General features: G+C 37.7%; 1 protein-coding gene across 22 annotated transcripts in view; it reads right to left on the bottom strand.

Moving 5' to 3' along the window:
- Positions 1-21,694, bottom strand: part of PTPRK (protein tyrosine phosphatase receptor type K) — a 233,579-nt gene that overhangs the window by 170,483 nt on the left and 41,402 nt on the right. For all 22 annotated transcript variants that reach the window (XM_072141567.1, XM_072141570.1, XM_072141572.1 and 19 more), the window contains exon 3: positions 1,182-1,453. In XM_072141567.1, coding sequence (XP_071997668.1) covers positions 1,182-1,453 — 272 coding nt within the window. The remainder of the gene's footprint in view (positions 1-1,181; positions 1,454-21,694) is intronic.

Below are 21,694 nucleotides of genomic sequence, written 5' to 3'. Positions count from 1 at the left end.
GTAACTACACATACAGCACATGCACAGGGGTGGTTATATGACCAAGTTTACTTTTCTCATCATACACATTAAAATGATTTATACACTGCTGTTCATGTATAATCTAACAATTAGGCAATTTCCTTGTTTCTAGACTTCAATTTCTCAGACATGTAATTGACATCTACCAGTCAGATCATCATAATAATGTGCTTTGGCAAATCAAACATTAAAAACATTTTTTTTAATTCTTTACCAAAACTTAAAATGCTATAACCAAATGAATACAACAAAACGCAATGTCATTAATATCAAAATCGGGTTTAAGTAGTTTGCTTTTATGATTCTTTTACGATTATGATTTTATGGGCTCTCTAAAGTAGGCGGAGTTTACTGCAAGATGACCACCACTGAATACTACAACTCCCATGGTTGTGCAGTTCTCAGTAACTCCTCCTCCCTCTTATGCTCTGCTCCCATTGATGATCTAACAGACTGTGTTGCTCTGTTACCATAGTAATGAAGTGTGTCATCGTTGCACATTACCTCACCTAGATGGGTTTCCCCACAACACTGGCCGAACTGGATGCACTGCAACCAACCAACTACAACCAAACAGTGGTGAACACATGAGCTTCCCTGGCAGGTGCAGGACATGTGACATGGATATGTGACCATCAGCCACCTTCTGTCCTGTGTCTCCTCCATAGGGACAAAGTCACAGAACTGATTAAAGGGCCAGTAGCATTTTAATACTTCATTAAAGAATATGCGAACAGCATTTTTCTGCCAAGGGGAACAAATTTTTAAATAAATCATTACAGATTAGCTTATATTTGTATATGAATTATGCCTACACCTGGAAACCCCCTTTGCAAATAAATCTTTTTTCTGGGAACTATATCAATGTGATACTTCAAGGTCTATTAGCCCTTTACTTGAAAATTATCAAATAACAAATACACATCTCTTCAGATTATGCCCTTGTGCTCTTAACATGAATTAAGCACACAAAGCTTTTTCTTCACATTCCCCCAGAAACATAACAAATCTGTAATAAATCTGTTTTGTAGGATCATTGAAGAAACAACAATCCCTTTACAAAGCCTGTTTAATCCGAAAATGGAAAGATAATTGTGGCATTAAAAATAATGGGTTTTATTCCCAATAGGGTTATCATGATGAGATTAGCATGACTTTACCTGGTACTCGTTTGGCCAAAAGGTGCTAACCGCCAATTCTGCTCGCAGCCAGTCCTTTCCAGTAGCACCGCTTACATTCCAGATAGGGTTAGCAAGAGGTCCTTTGTTCACCCGCACAAAAATGTTCAAAGTCCCAGGATTATCTCGTTTTTGGGTGTAGAGAAGGTAGTTAAAATCAATGCAGTGAGTGTCATTCTCCTTCATGTTAGGAAGCTGAAGACGCGCTCTCTCTCCAGGGTCATGTTTGGAGGAGTCCACAAGCATATAGGAGCCTTTAAAGAAAGTTAAAGAAATATCAATGTCAAAAACTTCACTTTTGATGGAACAGGGAATTTTTATCCTAGCTATATTCAGGACACATCTATCACAAAAAAATATGCTGAACATGCTAAAAAGTGTATTATAAGCATCAGAAGAAAGAAAAATATTCTCACAGACTAAAGATTTTACAGCTACGTAGAGAGCAAAGTTCTGATCATGTTGCCAGCATCTGACAAAGCAAGTTAGCAACCCACTGGAATTGAATGACCTCTGCAAGTTTGAATCATTACACTTGCTGAAATCTTTCAATGTACTAAAGTGAACATACATGGCAGTGAACGTAGATGTAAATATGTGTAGTTTTGATGTATTCTTGGTGCTGGATGGGAAATGTGATCCTTAAATTTCTTGAATTCTATTTTCTATACAAACGCAAACTTACAATGCGTTCATTTATATCTCCAATGTCATGTATACATACACAAATTTTGTTTAAGGGTCTCTCTGGTTGAAGAAATGTATTAATTCAAAAAATACATGAGATGAAAAGAAGGAAAACCAAAAGCCAAAAAAGCAGAATGACCAAATTATAACCACTTTCAGGTACAATAAAATAAATGGCTTTTCCTTTGGAGAAGCCACCAATTTAAAAGGTACTGGAGCTCATTCACCTTCAACACAAGGTTGCAACATCATCTCATCAATCTGTACCCAGAAAATGTAGAATAATCTGGTATATCCTATAGATCAGACGTGGGCATTGAACAGCACACGGGCCACATCTAGCCTGCCTAAACTAATTGAAATGTTTTGATCTCCCCTCCACATAATTAAATGATACAAGTAGGTCCTCCATATTATCATTGTGATATTTTACCGTTTTTTGAGAGTAGGGATAACTTACATATCAAATATTGTATATAGGTATTCGGTAGAACAGAGCTAAGCATATTAGTCTGGCCCTCTAAAACCATTCCAATTTCTCCTATGGCCGCATGGGAAACTTGATAGCCCACCCCTGCTCTAGAGGATGATAGAGGAGGATATTTTCCTCATCTTTAAGAGGATCTTAAAGATTTTTACGCTCTTAAATACCTTTAATTCCATTTCCTTTTTATAGTTTATTTGTGGCTTGTAGTTTTTTTTTTTTGTTTGTTTTTTAAGGAAGGCAAGACCTGGGATGTAGTATAAAGCCTAACGGGGATGAGGGAATGTAATTTGAGGTGGCCAATAGCAGAAGAGCACGGTCTGAAGGGAAGGGAGAGGAGGGGTCAGATATAAAAACATAAGCCTGAAAATGTCACTAGTACATGAGGTAAAGGTCCTACAACACTGCTCCCATGGTCCCTTGATTTCGTTCATTGTGGGTGAGGCAGACAGTATGGGTCTTTCTTTCTGAATGGGTGCGATTTATGAGGATATGGAAGAAGGGGTATAGGAAGGTGGTGATTTGACTTATTTTTCGCTGAGTTGGACAAGGGATGAACAGTTTTATGGGGTATAGAGGTGGGTGTAATTGCTCTGGACTCCCCAATTGCATGCTTAGTGGTCTGTCAAGTGGTTACAAGGCAGTTTGTTTAGGTAGACCCAAAAGGATCTTTTTTGGTGCTTTTGAGCTGAGCAACAGCTGAAGGTAAACTAATAGTTTGTGGGATCGTCAGATTTAATAGGATCTGAGGAGGTACTCCAGTGGTTAGACTTAAGGTTTATGGAATCTGTTATTTATGCTAATTTATGTTATGTAAAATAAAATGGCTGCTGTGGCCATACTAATCAGTGCCGTTATTACGCTAAGGGGTAAGGACATAAAGTGGAATGAGTAAACTTTCCATTTGTCCTTGAAGATCCTAGAAAGATCCTTCATATGCTTCTCTTTTAGCAGTATTTCTTAAAGGAAGCCTGCAAAAAACCTGGGCATAGAAACACATTTTTCAATTGGAGCCATTCAGATTTTCATACATTCATGGTGCAACAGCCTTTGAGAAAACATTTGTTGCAAGGTACTACTTTACCTATTTAGTAAACTTTATGATAAAATTCTTAAAGTTCTTAACCCCTGTTGCCTCCAAGTAACAATACCACAACCACAAGTGGTTAAGTAATATCTGGCTGAGAATCTGAACACAGAGAAGCTTTTTCTCTTTTCCCCTTGTGGCCAAACAAAAGTTTACCCTCCAAGATTCTAATTTGTGCTTTTCTCTTTCCAGACAAGTGTTTGCAGCTCTAGTGAGGCAGTCAGTCGGTGCTGCTGCTGAATAACCTATGTCTTAAGGCGAAATAGGGGATGAAAAATGTCTTTGTCAAGGCTACTGAATGCAATTTTTGTCATTCTCTCTCTTGAATAGGTGTTCTAGGACAAGATAATAACATTGGTACACAGGAAGCAAACAAATAAAAGTATGACAGTGCACTGAATGCAAACATTATTACTATATTTTCCCTTTTCATTGTGAGATGCACAGTGGAAATTGCACCAGAAAAATCTAAGCAAGTACGAGCCTTGAGAACCAGGGCACTGCCAGCGGCTTAAGCCACAGCACAGAAATATATGTACGCAGATTTGTGTAATTTGCAGAAAGCATGGAAAGTGTCTGGTCTTGGTGTATGTGATACCTGGGTCACTCGGTAGTTTCTGCAATTTCCCCCAAAGGCTTTCCTTTCAAGGGCTCATAGAAGTAGTAGAAGCAAGACACCCCAAGGGAAGAATAGGGGATTTGAAGAGTGATTCTTTTTCACACCATAAGAAGTCCCCAGACAGCTCCTAGTCTACAAACCTAGTGTAGGCAAAATACTCCAAAGAATCTGAGCGGAAGGTTTCTTAAACTAAAACCAAGATGTATGTAAGAAGCGGTTTATCATTAAGTTAGCAGACCAAATAACTAGTCACCCATTACAGCTTTGCAGGTACAATGATCTTCAGGGATAAGGTTGAGACTCTTTTTACATTACCAATTGCATCTGTATTGCTTTGCTTTATACACTGCAATGTGTTATGTTATCAATAACTGTATTATCCACATGTACACTTGTATTCGACAGCCTTCAGAGAGTTTCGAAACGGACCCAAGACATTTTAGGATATCAATAACAATCACTGTCTCCTGGACAGCATGGCCTGAAGCAAAAATGGCTGCAGGCAGACTACAATATGTGCTCAGGAGTTCAAGAGAAAGCAACATCTGCTGACTAAATGGAGCCATTGTGTGTCAGGCAGCTCAGACACTAGATAAGGCTTTTATACCTCTGTCACCTACCAAACACACATCTACTTGGTCTGTGTTGTGTTTAAGACATGTTCTATTTTAGGTTTACAATATAGTGGCATAATGTATAGATGGAAATACTATATCAATAAACATAAAACACAATGAAATGTAACCTGTTGCAATATTTTGCAACAGAAAATACATACCACTTTCAGCATCTCCACAACAATTCATACAAACTTCCTCAAATGCATTCACATATAAATAATTCCTCAGATATATTACAGCATATTGAGGTCTACTACTTTAAACTAAAACACCGTCTTTGCTCGGTCTCCAATATACACCACTATGATGCAAGGAGTCCCGTCCTCTGCAGGGTCCATAATTCAAGGACTGACCACGTACGTGGCCCTTAATCTCATGTTGCATACAAGTAGTTGATACAACGCTTGGAGTAGTGGCCATCACCCTTCATCTTTTCTTAAAAGAATAACAGGTATCCTAGGCCCAGCTTTACTATTAGAAGCAGTTATACTGAAAACAAAACCACCTGATTTTTCTCAGACTATGGTGGAAAACTGCTTCAGAAAAAAGTTAGCAAGGTACGATAAGGAAATGTACCATCAAAATCAAACATGATAAACCAGGAGAACGTACTCAAAGATTCAGGCACTTTTAATGTGGTAATCTTATTATATTTGCAAGCCATGGCCTGAGGTGCTACCGTAGCCACTCTGTGATCTGGCTTTATAGGCTGTTACACTGTCTCACCCTCCCTCCTGTTTCCTTAGCACTGAGAAGTGCTGCAGGAAGTGCTCACTGCACAAGTTCTGAGGAAGCAGGGGGGTGAGCGATGGTAACAGTCGGTAAAGCCCGATTAGAGAGGTCCACCAGCTAAACTTATTTTAGACGGAGGCCATGGATATCAAATATAAAAAGATTACCACAGTCACAGTGCCTGAATCTATGAGTAAGTGTACCTGGTCTATCATGCTTGATTTGGTAGATTTCCCTTAAAGGGGTATTCCCAAGAAGACAAGTTTAGACATACTCAGGATAAAAAAATAACACATTCTTTAATTCAGTGCCATTAACAAAAATGCAGAATTTCACAGCTATAATTCCAACCTCTCTTCATAAGTCCTGGTGTATACAATTTTCATTTCCACTGTATACATCTATAAATATTCTCACTATGGTTGGAATCTTCTCTTGGATAGCTTCTTTTGTCTGCACACAGGAGTGCTCTCAGCCCCCAGCCCCATCCCCTTGCATTACAAGGCCATTTCAGACACAGGCACTTCCTGCAAACAAGCAGCAGTGAGCATGGACTTACTCCACAAGTTACAGACCGATAAGGTCTTTATCTGAGGGAGGCATATAGCAGAGCTGACTGTGTGTGCTAGAGGTGAGTTAGAAGGGCTGAGTGTCATTGTGTTTGATATCCATCTCATGGATCTCATCTCTTATTTCTGCTCGCTCTCTCTTTTTCTATGAGAAAGATACTAGTAGATTGTTCATAAGATAAATAAACCCTGTACCCTGATAATCTAAACACATTGTCAGCACACAACATCTCACAGCACTAGAGGGATTGCAAAGTGTCTGTTTACAGAGTCCCCACTGACACTCTGGAATATTACACTGACTATCACTGAGTTATAGGAGCTAAAACAGCAAAAACACTGAGTCAAACTGTAAAGTAAAGGGTTAAAAATCTTTAATCTTTATTGTGTTAACATCACTAGGAGATAAAAATTTGAGAACTTTCCATCATGGGCAAACCCCATTAAGATGAAGTATTCATCAAGCCACAGTGCTAAACAGTGCACAAAATATATTCACCTTACCACAAAAACAAAAAACTTTCAGCCAGGACCCCAGATAAAACTTTAGGGGAAGAAAGAGGAAATTAATGAATAAGGATCCCTAAACAAATGAAAAAAGAGCTCCGATTGCAATAATGGAAGCATTTTCTAAATATGAGTAATGGCCAGACCTTGTGTAAACTTTCCTTTATTTACCAGGGAGATACGCTGCAGATTTTTCGGGGCATACAGCATTATATTATCTCCACGCTGAGCAAAACCTGTTTATAGGAATTATGGCTTTATAAGTGCAAATTTGTCTCAATACAAAAGTGGGAGAGCACTGATTGATTACACAGGTCCGTACACCAAAGTATTTTTTTTGTACAAAAGATTTTACATTTTTTTTACCCTACTAAAACCTAATACAACCTTTATAAATTTGATTTCCCTGTGATCGTACCAACCCAAAAAGGGGGGTGTCATTTGGAGCGTGCAAAGAAAACCATAAACAAGGGGCAAATTTTTTGTTTTGGTCAATTTGACTGCACTACTACTACATTTCTGGCAGTCAAATGAATTTGAGCTAATCTGCAGTATCCTCCTTGAGCTCCTATTCTATGGATATTTTATCAATATCCTTAGCTTCAAGTTAATTCCCCATTACACTGCTAAGTATTAACTGCTATGTAGAAATCCACACACAAAAAAAAAGTATTGGACTGATCAAGCAGTGGTTCCCTTACCCCACGCCATGGCAAGATCACAGGAGAAAACAACCATTTTCAGATGGTTTATACCCCTGTTGGAATTACTGAGGGACCCCAGCTTTAAGCCTTAAGAACCCTAAAGTGTGGGTTGCACCAGTACCTTTAGATCCCTAGTAGGTAATCCTGAGCAGTGGCTGATCTTTAAAGGGAACCCACAAGGCCTTATGGGGCTGTGGCCTAGTGTTCAAACATACATTCAGGGAGCACCACAACACGAGTCTGATGCGCCTTACCGGACTCATCTTTAGGCATAGAAGAGTGGCTGTTTTTTTAAGGATTAAGCAAAAATGGCAATAAAAAAAGATGCTTGTCATTTTCGCCACAAGAAAGCAAAATGTAGGAAAAAAAAAAAAAAAAAAAAAGACTGAAATGCAATTCCATTACTTATTATTTTCATTACCAAGTCTAATCCAGGAAAACTACCGTAAACATTTCCTATTTTGCTACTGATAAAAGTGGAATCAAAAAGCTGCATTTAGTTGACACTGTGTGGCATAGTATAAAACTACCACAACATGCAATGAAGATGTGATACAATACATAACCTACAAGAAGAGGTTAAAAGGAGGACCATTTCACAACTATGGCAATAGAAGAACAAAATGCATACAAAAGATTTGAAAGAAAATAACTATTCCATATACTGACATTTAAGCAATGCAAGGCTATTAGCCAATCGAGAACAGGAATCATAAAACAGTCTCCAGAAGTGCTTCTCATGAAAAGATGGATGAGAGGAAATTAATTGTAGCACTAGAATATTTTATTTACAAGGGAAAAGAAGGTGTCTCAGCACTATGTTTCATATTTTGTGGATGCCCTTGAAATACTATTAAAAATGTAGATGATCAATTGTTGAAAGCTCCCCATTCCACAACTGTCTAAAGAGCAATAACTCAGTTAAGTCCTATTTCTAAGTACTTTCTTCTTATCAAAGAAATGCATATTCCCTTACAAATAACAAGTGGTTAATCAGTCATTGCGGATTGCTTCCTCTCTGACGTGCTCCCCATCCAACGTCATTAGCGCACCTTATGTTTCTGGGTTTTTTATCGCTTGCTAACATTTAGCAGTTTTTATAGCCCTACATAAATACAATTAAGCTTCCATTTGCTGCAGAGCTATATTTCACACATCCCCAAAACATCTCAATAACAATGTTCATCCCTCTACTCTGCAGGGGAACTATTTTAGGCGTTTGAGATACAAGCTCAGCCCAATTGGGTAACAGTCTTCATTGTATTAAGCAAGGCACAAGTCATGCCATGTAGAGCATAGGGATAAACAGTCTATAGAATTGTGAAAGGAGTAGCAGTGTTAACTACATTTGATCTAGAACTTGATTTGGGTCAGGACATTGCATTTTTCCTTTCAGTTGGTTTAACTACAGAGTCAACATCATTAATCAAATTGCAGGAAGCAACAGAAGGGAAGTCAAAATAATGATGTCACTTGCATATGTTCTTATTTGTCTTTATCAAAGCATCTGTAGGTAGAGGAAGAAGCATTCGCAATAAATACTAAAGCAAAAAAGGGAAAAGTAGTGTACAGAAACATATGGTCAACTAGCAGAAGGCCAATTAGACTTTTCGTTAAAGAATACAAAGAAAAATTAGAAAAAAATATAAAAATTAGTCAGGGGAAATGATTCACCTACTGTTACAGTTCGATGAGCAAGGAGCATTCACTCCCATTTGCATGGATGCCTAGTAGTGCAGCCTTGTGTACATGTATGCTAGCTGTAGTTTTTATGGCCTACACATGTGTTATGGATGGGGGTCACATATACAGCAGTTTTCAAAGCCATGTGTAGGAAAATACACATGCATCATAGACATCATCTGTGTGCTATCCATATTTAAGGATTAGTTACTAGACAACACAATGATGTGACACTCCACAGGGTTAGGACAAGCTAATGACATAATTTGCCTACCCTCCCCCCCCACCCTTTTAATATGCCATATGGGTGACACACAGACTGTTTTTGAGATCATACAGTTAAGAAACTACATAAACCACAAAAACAAAAAACCCCAGAATGTAACCCCAAAATAATCTGTTGGGGTTCGGCCAAGTTTCTCCCATACATTTGGTGACCTAAAATGGAGTATCTCCTGCCAGAGTCTGAGAAATTACCTTCAATACCAAGTGCTTGCCCTGAGAGGCAACCTCAACCTTGCTTCGAATCTATGCATCAACACAAAATAATATACACCTTTATAGAAGGAGACAGTAAGCTATTTCTTTCAAAACAAAAACTTTATTTCATCTTAAAATTTGGTGGTTGCTCTCCTATAGAAGAGAATTTGTTGTGGTGTAAAACTGTACGTCATCAACCTTACACTAATATTTATTGGCTCCTCCTGAGCAAGTCCAAATCTGTTACGTTTCCCCTCTTGCCTCCCCTACTTGGTCACCATAATCTAAAACTCAATCTACTAAAGAAATTTATTTTGATTTGCTTTTTGTTTGGACTAGATTTACAAACATAAAATACCTGATAAAACGATACCTGTCTATTGCAAAACTGAAAATGAAACTAGTCTGACTACTGACTTTTTATATCTGCTCTAGTGCAGTACTTTTAACAGCTTATTCAGTGCAAGCTTACATTTAATTTGTAATAATATTTTTTATGATGTGGGTGGTTTAAGGATTTGGTTTATAAGACAGAAAAAGTCCTTTATGAAACAATTTAATACAATGCACAAAAAATAAATGTGTGGACTATGCCTCCTCACTTGCATGCAAATTCAAAAAATTGTCCAGAAAATAAGTTTTCCACCTACTCTTTATTGTTCTATCAAATCCTCAGCAATTATCAATATCATTACCACAGTCAATCCATATCAAATTTCAATATTTCTCTTGCTCAACAATGCTTCACCTTGTCTCTTACCTTCAAAACTCAAACCTAATTTTGTTTCAAAGCAGTTTTTATAAAGGTACAATGAAAGCGAACCCATGGATTCTAGAGGTTGCAGATTTGTCCCTGTATATTTGTTACCCTATCAACTGACACCCTTCTTTTAGCTAAAAATTGTTTCCCTCACATCCCCATATATCAAATTTATCTTATAATACCTGGCATCAGAGGGGTAGAGTTCGGCACAGCCAACCCCTCCCATTTACACCACCCCGTGTCCCATGGCTCTTCTCTACATGTCATTTCACCAGAGCGATGTCATCTAAGGTCCTTCACATAGTAACAATTGCAACGTCTACCCTATGGGCTCCTTCTCCCTATCCTCAATGGAAGCTGCTGTAATTTCATGCGATCAGATACATACATGGGGCAGACTGTGCAAATGTAACAGGACCTCATATGACATCACCCTGATCACATGTTCTGGGTCTGCGAGACCCGTTAATCAGGTCTTGACTCGAGTATAAGTCGAGGTGAGGTTTTTCAGTACAAAAAATGTGCTTATACTCGAATATATATACAGCAACTGTTATAGCTGTTAATTTTAGACTAGGGCTAAAATACAGTAAATTACTAATTACCAGAGGTCCGTTTGTAACTAGGGGTCACCTGTAAGTTAGGCGTTCTTAAGTAGGGGACCGACTGTAATGTAAATTAGATCATTTTAAAAGAACACTGATTAAAATTAGAGAGAATTTCCTGATACCTTTCTGACAATTTCTTTAATTACCTGACAACATTCCAGTTTTCAATGACTGAGAAAAATGGTGCGCTGTTCCAAAGTGACTGAAAGCCTCCGGCAGCAGGTTGTTCATATGAAGGTCAAAGCTGAGACCATATCAGCCATAGCAAGAGCAGTTGGTCATTCCAAGACTGTGATTTCTAGTATATTTCATCTTTACAACATTAATAACAGATTCAAGTCCCCTGAGAAGGATGGTTGCCCACAAAATACAAATGCAGGATAATGCAGAGAATCGCAATGGGTAATCATTTCAACACTGCAGATAGAATTGGTCACCACTGCAGCACTAACAGGGTAAGGATCCGTCTCATCATGCAGTGTCTCAACGTTTAAGAGCATTTGGACTGAAAGCCCTCCTGGCAGTGACCAAACCTTGCAGAAATAAGGCTAGACTCACCTATGCTGAGAAGCCGTCCACATTCCATTTTAGTGATGAAAGAAAGTTTCATTTGTTTGCGTCTGATGGGAAACATACTTGGTGACAAACTTGGGAAAAACTGTGGAATGTTTTCTGCAGCAGAAGTTGGACCTCTCATACAGCTACATGGCAGAGTGAATGCAAGTGTGTATGAGAACCTTCTAACACATGTGGCTCCTTCCTTGTGTTCATCAATAAATCAGGCAGAAATTTACATGCTTGATACTCACCTCACAGCAAAATATGTACAGGAGTTACTTGAAGCAGAAAACATTTATACAATGAAATGGCCAGCCTAGAGTACTGATATTAACCCAATTCAAAATTTCTTAGTGACAAAGTTATGGCAGACAACCTACAACCTCAGAAAAGACTGGAAGAAGAGTGGACCAAAATCACACCAGAGCAGTGCGAGAGAGAAACTAGAAAGGTACAGACATTGCCACATGGTCAAACCAGGAAGACATAAGTATAATGGGTAGCCATGAGGAAACCCCCTGGTGTTCTTCACCAAAAGCGTAGGTGTACAAATTAAATCAAGAAGGTAGAAAAAGAAGGCGTCATGCGGCCCGATTCAGTTTTCGTACTTTCGGTTCACCTTCAATTATCTTTACATAATAAACTGAAATAAATTATCTACAATGATCTGTAAATGGTTGCAGAATATTATGGCACTTCTTAAATAATGATTTATTTACCAAGTCCTGCACTATAACACAAGAGCTTCTATCTATACATGGACAGGAGACAAATGTCATGCAGATGAGGAACAATGAATCGGATGGGAAAGAGGCTCACATAACATCCAGATTTTGGGCTATATTTGCATCTATACATATCTAACACTCAAGTAAACGAGTTTGGAAGCTAAGCTAACACAGATCATATCCAGGTTTTCAAGTAATCCACTTGGCAATCATAAAACCCATGGGTACAAGTGTGTTCCTTGCTTTCCCACCAGACAAGATGCCATAGAAAATGACAGGTCCTGCTAAGTTCTAAGAGTAGTAGTTCAAGGCCAAACTTGCAAAGCCCTCAGACATGCCATCCCTTCGCGATAACTGCTGAAATGGAGGCATTGTTTTAAGTCATTGAATGCTTTATGCTTCATCTTTAACATTCAGCACATGCAGTCCTTGAAAATACATGATAGTTGTGCTCTGAAAACTGCAGGTGTACCAACAGCAGTTGCTTAGAGCTAAGAACAGTGAAGACAAACATTTTTTCAGCCATTTAATGATGTGCTATTATTTGACCTTTTGTGCCGTCACACCAAATCGGCCCCAGAAGCAAACACTTCTATAGTTCACTGTGTCTGTCAGGATGGGGCAATTCTAACATTTATCCCCAAATCAACCAGCCTGCCAATTAAAGGTTACAGTGGAGCACCACATAAGACAGAAGCTATGCCTTGTGTACGGGCTTCAAAATGCATACATGAATAACCAAGCACATACAAATTGTATTGAAACATGGACCAGTAGCTAATAATAAGACAAGGCAAAAATAACTGAGCAGTCTGCCAATCCAAAAAATGATGGAAAAGAATAGCTGGAGGACATAAATACAAGAACATGGCTGGTCAACAAAATGCACCACCGTGGAGGACAAGAAATAAAGGTTTAACTTCTTATTCACTATAAATCATATCCATCCCCATGCATCTTTCAAAGGTATATTCCATAATTCATAAACAAATGGGTACTTAAAATATAAGCCAGTATGTAATAGTTATTAAAATTTTTCTTCCCTTGAAAGAAAAATGCTGTTGACATACACTGTAATAAAGAATTAAAATGCTACTGGCCCTTTAAATCAGTCTTTTGATTTCCTCCACGCAGAGTAAATAAAGGATAAAAGATGGCCGCTGGTCACATGTCCACATCAGATGTTCTGCACCTTCCTGGGCAGGTCATGTGATCACCCCTATGTTTGGCTGCAGTCAATTGGTTGACTGAAGTGGTTGCCCCCCCCCCCACCTTGTTTAAATCAAACAAAATTGGTGCTACAAACAAAAACGTTTGTGCTACGTTTGTGCAGCAGAAATTGTCGTTTGAGCCACTATCATTTTTAAAATATTAATGGAAGTTTCCAGAGGTCATCAGAGGTCAACCAGCCCCCCCCCCCCAAACATTGCCCAAATCAAACAAAACTGGTGCTGAACAATTCTGCTACGTTTATGCTGCTTTTGTTTTGAATATATGAACAAAGAATTAAAGGTCAACCAGCCCCCCTATATTAACCGAATCAAACAAAACTGGTGTCAAATGTTAGTGCTACGTTTGTGCAGCAAAAATTTTCGTTTCTGCCGCTACAATTTTTAAGGTGTGTTTAGGTGTTTACATAGGTTAAGGTGTTTAGGCTGAACTGGTAAAAAACAAACCTAGTGACACTTCTTTGGTTTGATCTCCAGGGGGAATCCGATGACCTCTGGAAAAAGTATTTATATATTAAAAATGATAGCGCCTACGGCCTTCTGTGCTTAAGGAGCTCGTGGGTGGTGGCAGTTTGGACTGGATTGACGGGGTGCCGAGATTGTGTGGAGTAAATTTAGCGTTAGGACACCATTTTGTTTAAAGCGGGCAGAGCTTAAGGGCTAAATTCTGAGACTCCATAGAGTAGGTGCACCCTGTGTTTGGACTCTGATGTGTGGGGTTGGTGACAAACATCATTACTATAGTAACAGAGCAGGACAGTCTGTTACTTCATCACTGGTAGCAGAGCATGAGTGGTAGAAGGAGTTACTGAGAACTCAAGGATCATGGGACTTGTACTTTCCAGTGAGGGCCATCTTAGTGATAACTCTGCATACTTCACAGAGGCCACAACATTTTGTGAATCATTAAACTTATTTAAGTTTCATTTTGTGACTAATGACATTGAGTTTTGTTATATTCATTTATTTATATCATTATGGATTTTTGTATCAGGCGTTCATATTCCCAGAATAGTCATGTCAACTCTTGCCCCCAGTATACACCTAGCCAGCCAATGCCCCCTTGTATATAGCCCCCCAGCCCCTGTCCTAGTATATAGCCAGCCCTTGCCCCCAGTATGCCAACCCTATATATAACAAAAAAATAAACTGTACTCCTGTACACCTTTTCGCCTTTCCGAAAGGAAAGAAATCATACACTAGGATCTGAGCTTTTCTGACCCGGATCCCTTCAAAAATCAACAGAAAAGGAGAAGAGGAATTGGCTCTCAGATCTATATACTGGCTACTAAGTTTGCTGATAATGTGCCTTTGTGACGATTCTAGAGGAAAAACTGAAAAGAAAAATTGGAGCTTTATTAAGTATATGATCATCACACACCCAGGAAATAGAAGAAAAAAGTGTGTGTGTGTGTGTGTGTGTGTGTGTGTGTGTGTGTGTGTGGGGGGGGGGGGTGGGGGGTTGTTAAAACAACAAACTTGACTTTTTCTGCTTAAGAATGCAATGAATTTAGTAAAATCTGTGGATAATATGCAATACAAATCTGCATTAAACACTGGCTTTACTTTTGAATAGGTCTATTTACACAACAATCAAAGACTTAGTTATCTGACTTTAAACGGAATAGGCCATGTCCAATATCGATTAGTATCTGGAAAGCGGGAATGGAAGGTTATTGACAAATCTAACTTAATCAATCCCTATGTAATAACTATAAATAAAAGCAGTAAAGGTCTGCAAAAAACAATATTTAAAGGCACATAGATCTACAAAAAAATTTAACAGAGATAGCTGTGATAAATATCTAGGATTCTCTACACACACGTCCACACCTTTTCTCTGTAGGAAATACAAGTAATATCCAATTTAGACACATTAATGTCTCTTATGGTCTGCACCAAAGATGCACTCGCAGCAAGCCACTTATGACCACTGTAATTTAGACTGCATTTGTATCTGTGAGGCCAAAACCCCTACATTAAAAATGAGCATTCATTAGGTAGCTACCCCTTTAGCAGCCCATTAGTGTAGAAATGCCTAACCTTGAACATATGGTTCCCACATTAGAAACAAAATGACAAAACACTAAAATTGATAGATATATAGAGATCGCTCTCATATATTATATTATATATATATACACACACATATACGAGAGAGATGTATAAAAGCGCAGGGTGAACATTTCTGCTCAATACCTAGTCCATGACGTTCCCCGATTCACAGAGAGCGGCTGTGTAAAATTTGGGATTGTAAATGTGACTGCAGTGTTATTTTGAAATACAATGGGCATAGAATAAATATTGTAAATTGTCAAGCTACTTGAACCCCTTCCCGCACCCTAACGTGATACTACGTCATAGGATGGGGGTAGTTCCCGCACCATGACCTAGAATTACGTCATGGTGATCGCCCGGGCTCAGAAAGTGGAATCACAGGATCCTGTCAGTACATGGTAGTCGGGATCCCACAGCAGCAGCAGGGATTGCGAAAGTAGCCTGTTTAACCCTATAAACGCTGCGGTCATAGTGACCGCAGAGTCTATAGTGCTTCTCCCGCACAGGACCCCAGGACTGCCTTCAGTAGCAGCCTGTTAGGATCTTGTCAGAATGCATAAGCTGACTATGTATTACATTAGTATTACAGTATATTGCAATGAACAAGTGATCAAATGATCACTTGTTCATGTCCCACTCTGGGACAAAATAAAACAGTGAAAAAAAAAGTGCAATCAAAAAAATTCTTAAAAAAGAAAGAAATTGCCACTCAACCCCTATGATGAATGCCGCAAAAAAAAAAAAAACCTTACAAAAATGATTAAATATTCACATCTGACTTCTTAAAAGGTGCATAAAGTGATCAAAAAGGTAACATTTAACCCGAAATGATACCAAGAAAAAGAACAGCAAAAAAATAAGCTCCAAAACAGCTCTATTAAAAAAAAAAAAAAAAAAAAAAAATATATATATATATATATATATATATATATATATATATATATATATATATATATATATATATATATATATATATATATATATATATATATATACATACATACATATATATATATATATATATATATATATATATGTTATGCCGATTGTTACATGGCAATGCAAAACTAAGCAAATGAGTTCTATATTCTGCAAAACACGTTAACCATAAAAAAAAAAAAGCTATATAAATGGGGTATCGCCGTAATTGTCCACAGACTAAAGATGACACATTTTTATAGTATGGTGAACATTGGGGGAAAAAAAATACTAAAAACCATGAATTAATGATTTTTTTTTTTTAACCAGCACCAAGAAAGCGTTAATAAAATCTGATTATTAGCTATTGAACCCACCGGAAATTATGTACCTGAAAAGTGGATCTCATCCACAAAAAAAAAAAAAAAATCTCCCATATGTCCAAATTGCAAAAAAATAAACATTTTGTAGCCTGAAAAATGTGACAATGCAGATCTGCTCTGAATGGTGCTCCCCTTCTATACCAGACCATATGCCCATACAGCAGTAACCACCACATATGGGGCATCCTCAAACTCAAGAGATATAGGGTATCAAATTTGTGGAGTTTTTTGTCATTTAATACTTTGTGGGGGTTAAATCTTCTAAAAAAATAAAATGACAGCTTGTTAATTACACCTCCATTTTGTTTTAACCCCTGTGAAACATCTAAAGAGCTAACATACTTTTTAAAGTAGATTTTTTTTACACATTAAAGGGTGCAGTTTCTAAAACGGCTTAATGTATTTTACTGCTATTTAGTCACTTAAAGGTGAGCAGGCGTCTCTAAATAAGGGTTTTAACGATTTTCATAAAAATACTAAATATTGCACCCACAATTGTGAACCACCTAACAATCTAAAAAAGAGAGAGGATGCATAAAAACTCATTCCGATATAAAGCAGACATTTGAGAAATGTTAGTTCTAAAGTTACTTGGGTGCTATGACTATCCACCCGAAATTTTGAACTTAGAAAATGAATAATTTTTTGAAATTTTTGCCAAATTTCTATTTTTTTTCATAACTAAACAAAAGATAAAACATTTTTCTATTACTTTGATGTGTGAAGAAAAAACTAATCTCAAAATCCCCTTGATATGTTAAAGCATATACAAAGGTATAACCACCTATAATGATAGGGTAAATTTTAAACATCAGGCCTGGTCCCAAGGCCCTAAAATGTCTTCGACCTGAAGGGGTTAAGAACCGTTATTTGTTTGTATATATAGTGTGGTAAAAGTGTGAAATATCGTCACAATTTATGGTTTGCAGTTCTCTTCCTTGGGTAATAACATATGCATTCATAATACAATACACTCACCCTTCATAGTGCAAATGTTAATTACATTTAGAACATGAGCGGCAGGGGAGAGGAGACACCTACGCCACATCAAAGAGTGGTAGTATAAATGGTATTAGATAGGCCAAAACCTCTTCAGACCCCATGTCTTGTGCAAAGGATCAAATAATGGGAAAGTATGGGGCGTTTCTTTCCCACCAAAAAAGAAAAAACTAGAGACAATGGAATATCATATTTATTAAATAGCTTGGGCACAATCTTTAGGTATAACCTCCCATTGACAGAATAGGATCAGGGAGGATAGTTCCATTGTCTTTGCTAATCTTGAAGAGGGGAGACTGCAGGAACCCCACTAAATCACCAAACAACCCTATTCCTGGACATAGACACCTCTGGTATGGGGTGAAAGGTAACAAGGTGCCCAGTGGGTTGGAGGTAAAAGCACAATTTCCCTCAGAAATCTTGGAGGCCAGGCGGAGCAAATGTCTCCCACAGACACAACTATGAGAAAACTTCAAATAAAGCCAAAATACTGAAACTCTCCAATGGAGTTCAACTCCATAAAGAGCAATGGATGTATCCTAGCAGAAAAGCAATGATGAACAGGAAATTTGAATGAGTCTTTAAGTAATCTATTGATTGAGTGTGAAGTGAAACTACAAGAGCTGCCTGTTCCTCATGGGTCTCTACTCCACAAACTTAACCTTTCATCAATATTCGTGAATGATTTACCATCATATGTGCCACATTTCATTACCATCGGAAAAGCCAAGGCTACAGCAGATAAAATCATTAGCAGAACGACTTGCTCCTTTCCACCTCGGCTAGGGAACACTCTTCGAAATTGATCATGGGGAAGATTATTACATTCTATTTGAAAGAAACCTACTCTTTGAAGTGCTGAACTGGGATCATAAATCCACAGAACATTTTCATGTAATACAAAAAGCACCAGGAGATGAAAATGTTAACGTATAGTACTTCATCCCCAGATTTATGGCATGTCCACTCAGGGTTACAGAAAAAATATATATGTTGCAGCAGTAATTATTGCAGAATGTGCTCCCCTTCAGTATATAAATCACCACGGATAGTCACTGGAAAGAAACACTCCAATGGTTTGCAGGAATACAAACCTAAAGAGCACATGGTTTTATTTATAAACCATTTATGAAAGTATTGCAGTCCAGTCGAAGGGGGTGCGGGGTCAAACATCTGCCTTTAAGTATACCGAACAGCAGCGGCCCGGGCCAGTCATGCCATCAGTGGGGCTACTGATCAGTGCATGGGCAAGAGACACGGGCAAATGAAATAACCAATCCAGTGACAATGCTAAGGCTGGGTATTCTAAATAAAAAGGAATTAGGCTATTTGAAAGTTGAAGAACCTGTTACGGCCCTTTTTTACCATCTGCCGAAAATACATAAAAGCCTTGAGACCTCCCGGAAGACCTATAATTTCAGGAATAGATTCGTTGACATCCAATCTTTCACACCATGTAGATCTTTTTCTCCAAAAATCGGTGAGGGCTCTGGACTCTTTCATTTTGGATACTCCAGACCTTATTCGGAAAATTCTACCAATACCATGGAAGGAGACATACAGGTTTGTTACGTCCCTTTATACTAACATACTCACATGAATTGGGTTGTGCAGCTGTGACTGAGATTCTGGAAAAAGATTACACTTTACCACATATCCAGCAACTATTTTTAGTAGAAGCTATAGCATTTATTCTCCAGCACAATTATTTCTCTTTTCAAAATACCATCTACTTGCAGAAACGGGGTACAGCTATGGGGACTAAGTTTGCCCCTAGCTTCACTAATATTTTTGTGGGACTATTCGAGGAGAAATTTATCTATACACATCCATCCTTCAAGCAATGTATCTTATTTAAAAGATTCATAGATGATATTTTCATTATTTGGGAGACCAATTTAGTGCTGAAATGTTTATAAGAGATTTGAACAAAAATAACTGGGGGCTTGAGTTCACAGAACATATAGCCAGTGAAGAAATCGAATTTCTGGACATCATGGTCTTTCATGATGAAATGAATAACATCAGAACAAAAACGTACTTTAAGAAAGTAGATAGCAATAGCTATCTGGATTTTAAAAGCAGTCATCTGAAGAAATGGCTAACAAATATCCCCTTTGGACAATTCAAACAAATTCGTCGCAATTGTTCAAATGACTCTGATTTTCTATCCCAAAGCAAGATCTTGAACGAAAGATTTAAAACTAAAGGTTACCCTGACCCCCTTCTAAGTGACGCATTTGCGAGAGCCGGCTTATTTGACCAAGCAAGCTGCCTAGTACCTAAAGACGCTAGTACCCCATCGGTTTAAGACATTGAAACATTGCGAAATGTTCTGGATATATAAACTTAACACGCTTATTCCATCTGGTCTAAATGAGAGTTTAGAAAGTGTATTCTATAAAGTTATATCCCGAGTAACTCTGTGTTTTTACCGTATTCCCATTTTAGACCAACAGTGTATATATAATCTTGCTTCCCACAAACATTGCACAGGTAGTTTGCAATGTGATACAATTTTGTTCTGCTAGTGTCTGAGAATGTTTGTTACATACGAATTATACTTTTTTTTTTTTAAACAATTTCACTTAAGTCATGTGACCTGATCTGCTTCCAGGTACCTTTATATATGCTTGTTTGTATCCCATACACCAGTCTGTTTTTGAGAAAGGGGCAGGACGCCGAAACGCGTCACAAGGACATGACTAATTTCACTGAATTATAAGTTACTTCATTTTATCATTTTGGAAATTTTATTACCTTTTAGGAATAAAGCAATTTTATAATTTCTTTGGAGAATAGTCAATTGATGCATCATTGATGTAGACACTCCAGTAAAAGACACAACTTCCCGTTTCTCACTTCTCCCATCGTTCTTAATATTGACACCAACTGTAGCTCTTTCCCTCACATTCTCTCTCACTGACATGGGGGAAAGGGGTAGTAGGATGAGCCATAACTCTCCTTCAGAACTTCCAATTAATCAGTGCACAGACATATAAACATATCCACAAAGCTTTGCAGACAGCACTAAAGTAAGTAGCAGGACTGCTAAATCACTTAATGAACATCAAGGGTTTATTATTAAGGCAGAGGAGGCACATCGGCAATTATGTAAAAGAGTTACCAAACCCATTAAAAAGCAAATAAAATTTCATAAAACAGTGACTTAAAAGTTAATTTTGTAGCAAGTCAGCAACTTAAGAAACAGAAGTAGTAGGTGGATTTACATATGCTCAGTGTTTCTGCAGAGGCTTCTGGTAACTGTTCTAGAATGGGCTTTTTAACCTGTTGTGGTGCTGTAAAGATTGAGATGGAGATGATCCAGCATATTGTATTACTTCCCTAAAAATTATGGCTAAGATGCTGAACTTTTTTACCACAACAGTTTTTTTTTTACCAGGAAACAATGGGGATAGAATTAGGAAAATTTATTTTAAGAAATAGTTAACTGAAAACAGAACGGTAAAAGTTAATTTGTCAAACAGAAAAAAAAAAAAAAACCAGTATTTAAAATCTACATGAATATAAAAAAAAAATCTGATTATTGGAATGCAACACTAAAAACAACTAAAAAAAAAAAATAACTATTCATTCACAAGTGCTCTCTACTCTGTATTGTGGATGCAGTCATTTATCCATTTTTTCCTCTTGTCTGTTCTAAGGTGATCCTGGAGTGCCTGGAATCTACCCTTGGACTTCATATCTTTTAGTTCAGAAAATGGATACCAAGCAGCAATGAAGGTGTTCTAAGAGCTCAAAAAGCACTTTGAATGAAATCTCTGGCTGAGATATTCGATCCTGATCATCAGTCTTCTGGAGGAATCAATAATAGTCAATTGTGAAACATAATTCACCAGAGCGCATGGAATGATATTAGCCATATGAAAGTAGGATACTATAACGCCTACAAACTAGGAAATCTCTAGCAAAAAGCTATTGCTAGATGTATAACGTACATACAACCAATATTTAAGAATGATGTAGACCATAACACAATGAATTATGAGAGACAATAAACCATGAATAAAATACTGTGAATTTTGAGGGGTTTTGTTACAATAGACATTAATCCCCAG

This window comes from Engystomops pustulosus, chromosome 3 (genome assembly GCF_040894005.1).
Source record: "Engystomops pustulosus chromosome 3, aEngPut4.maternal, whole genome shotgun sequence".
NCBI lineage: Eukaryota > Metazoa > Chordata > Amphibia > Anura > Leptodactylidae > Engystomops > Engystomops pustulosus.
The sequence above is the reverse complement of the archived record's forward strand: the minus strand, read 5'-3'. Positions and strand labels throughout refer to the sequence as shown.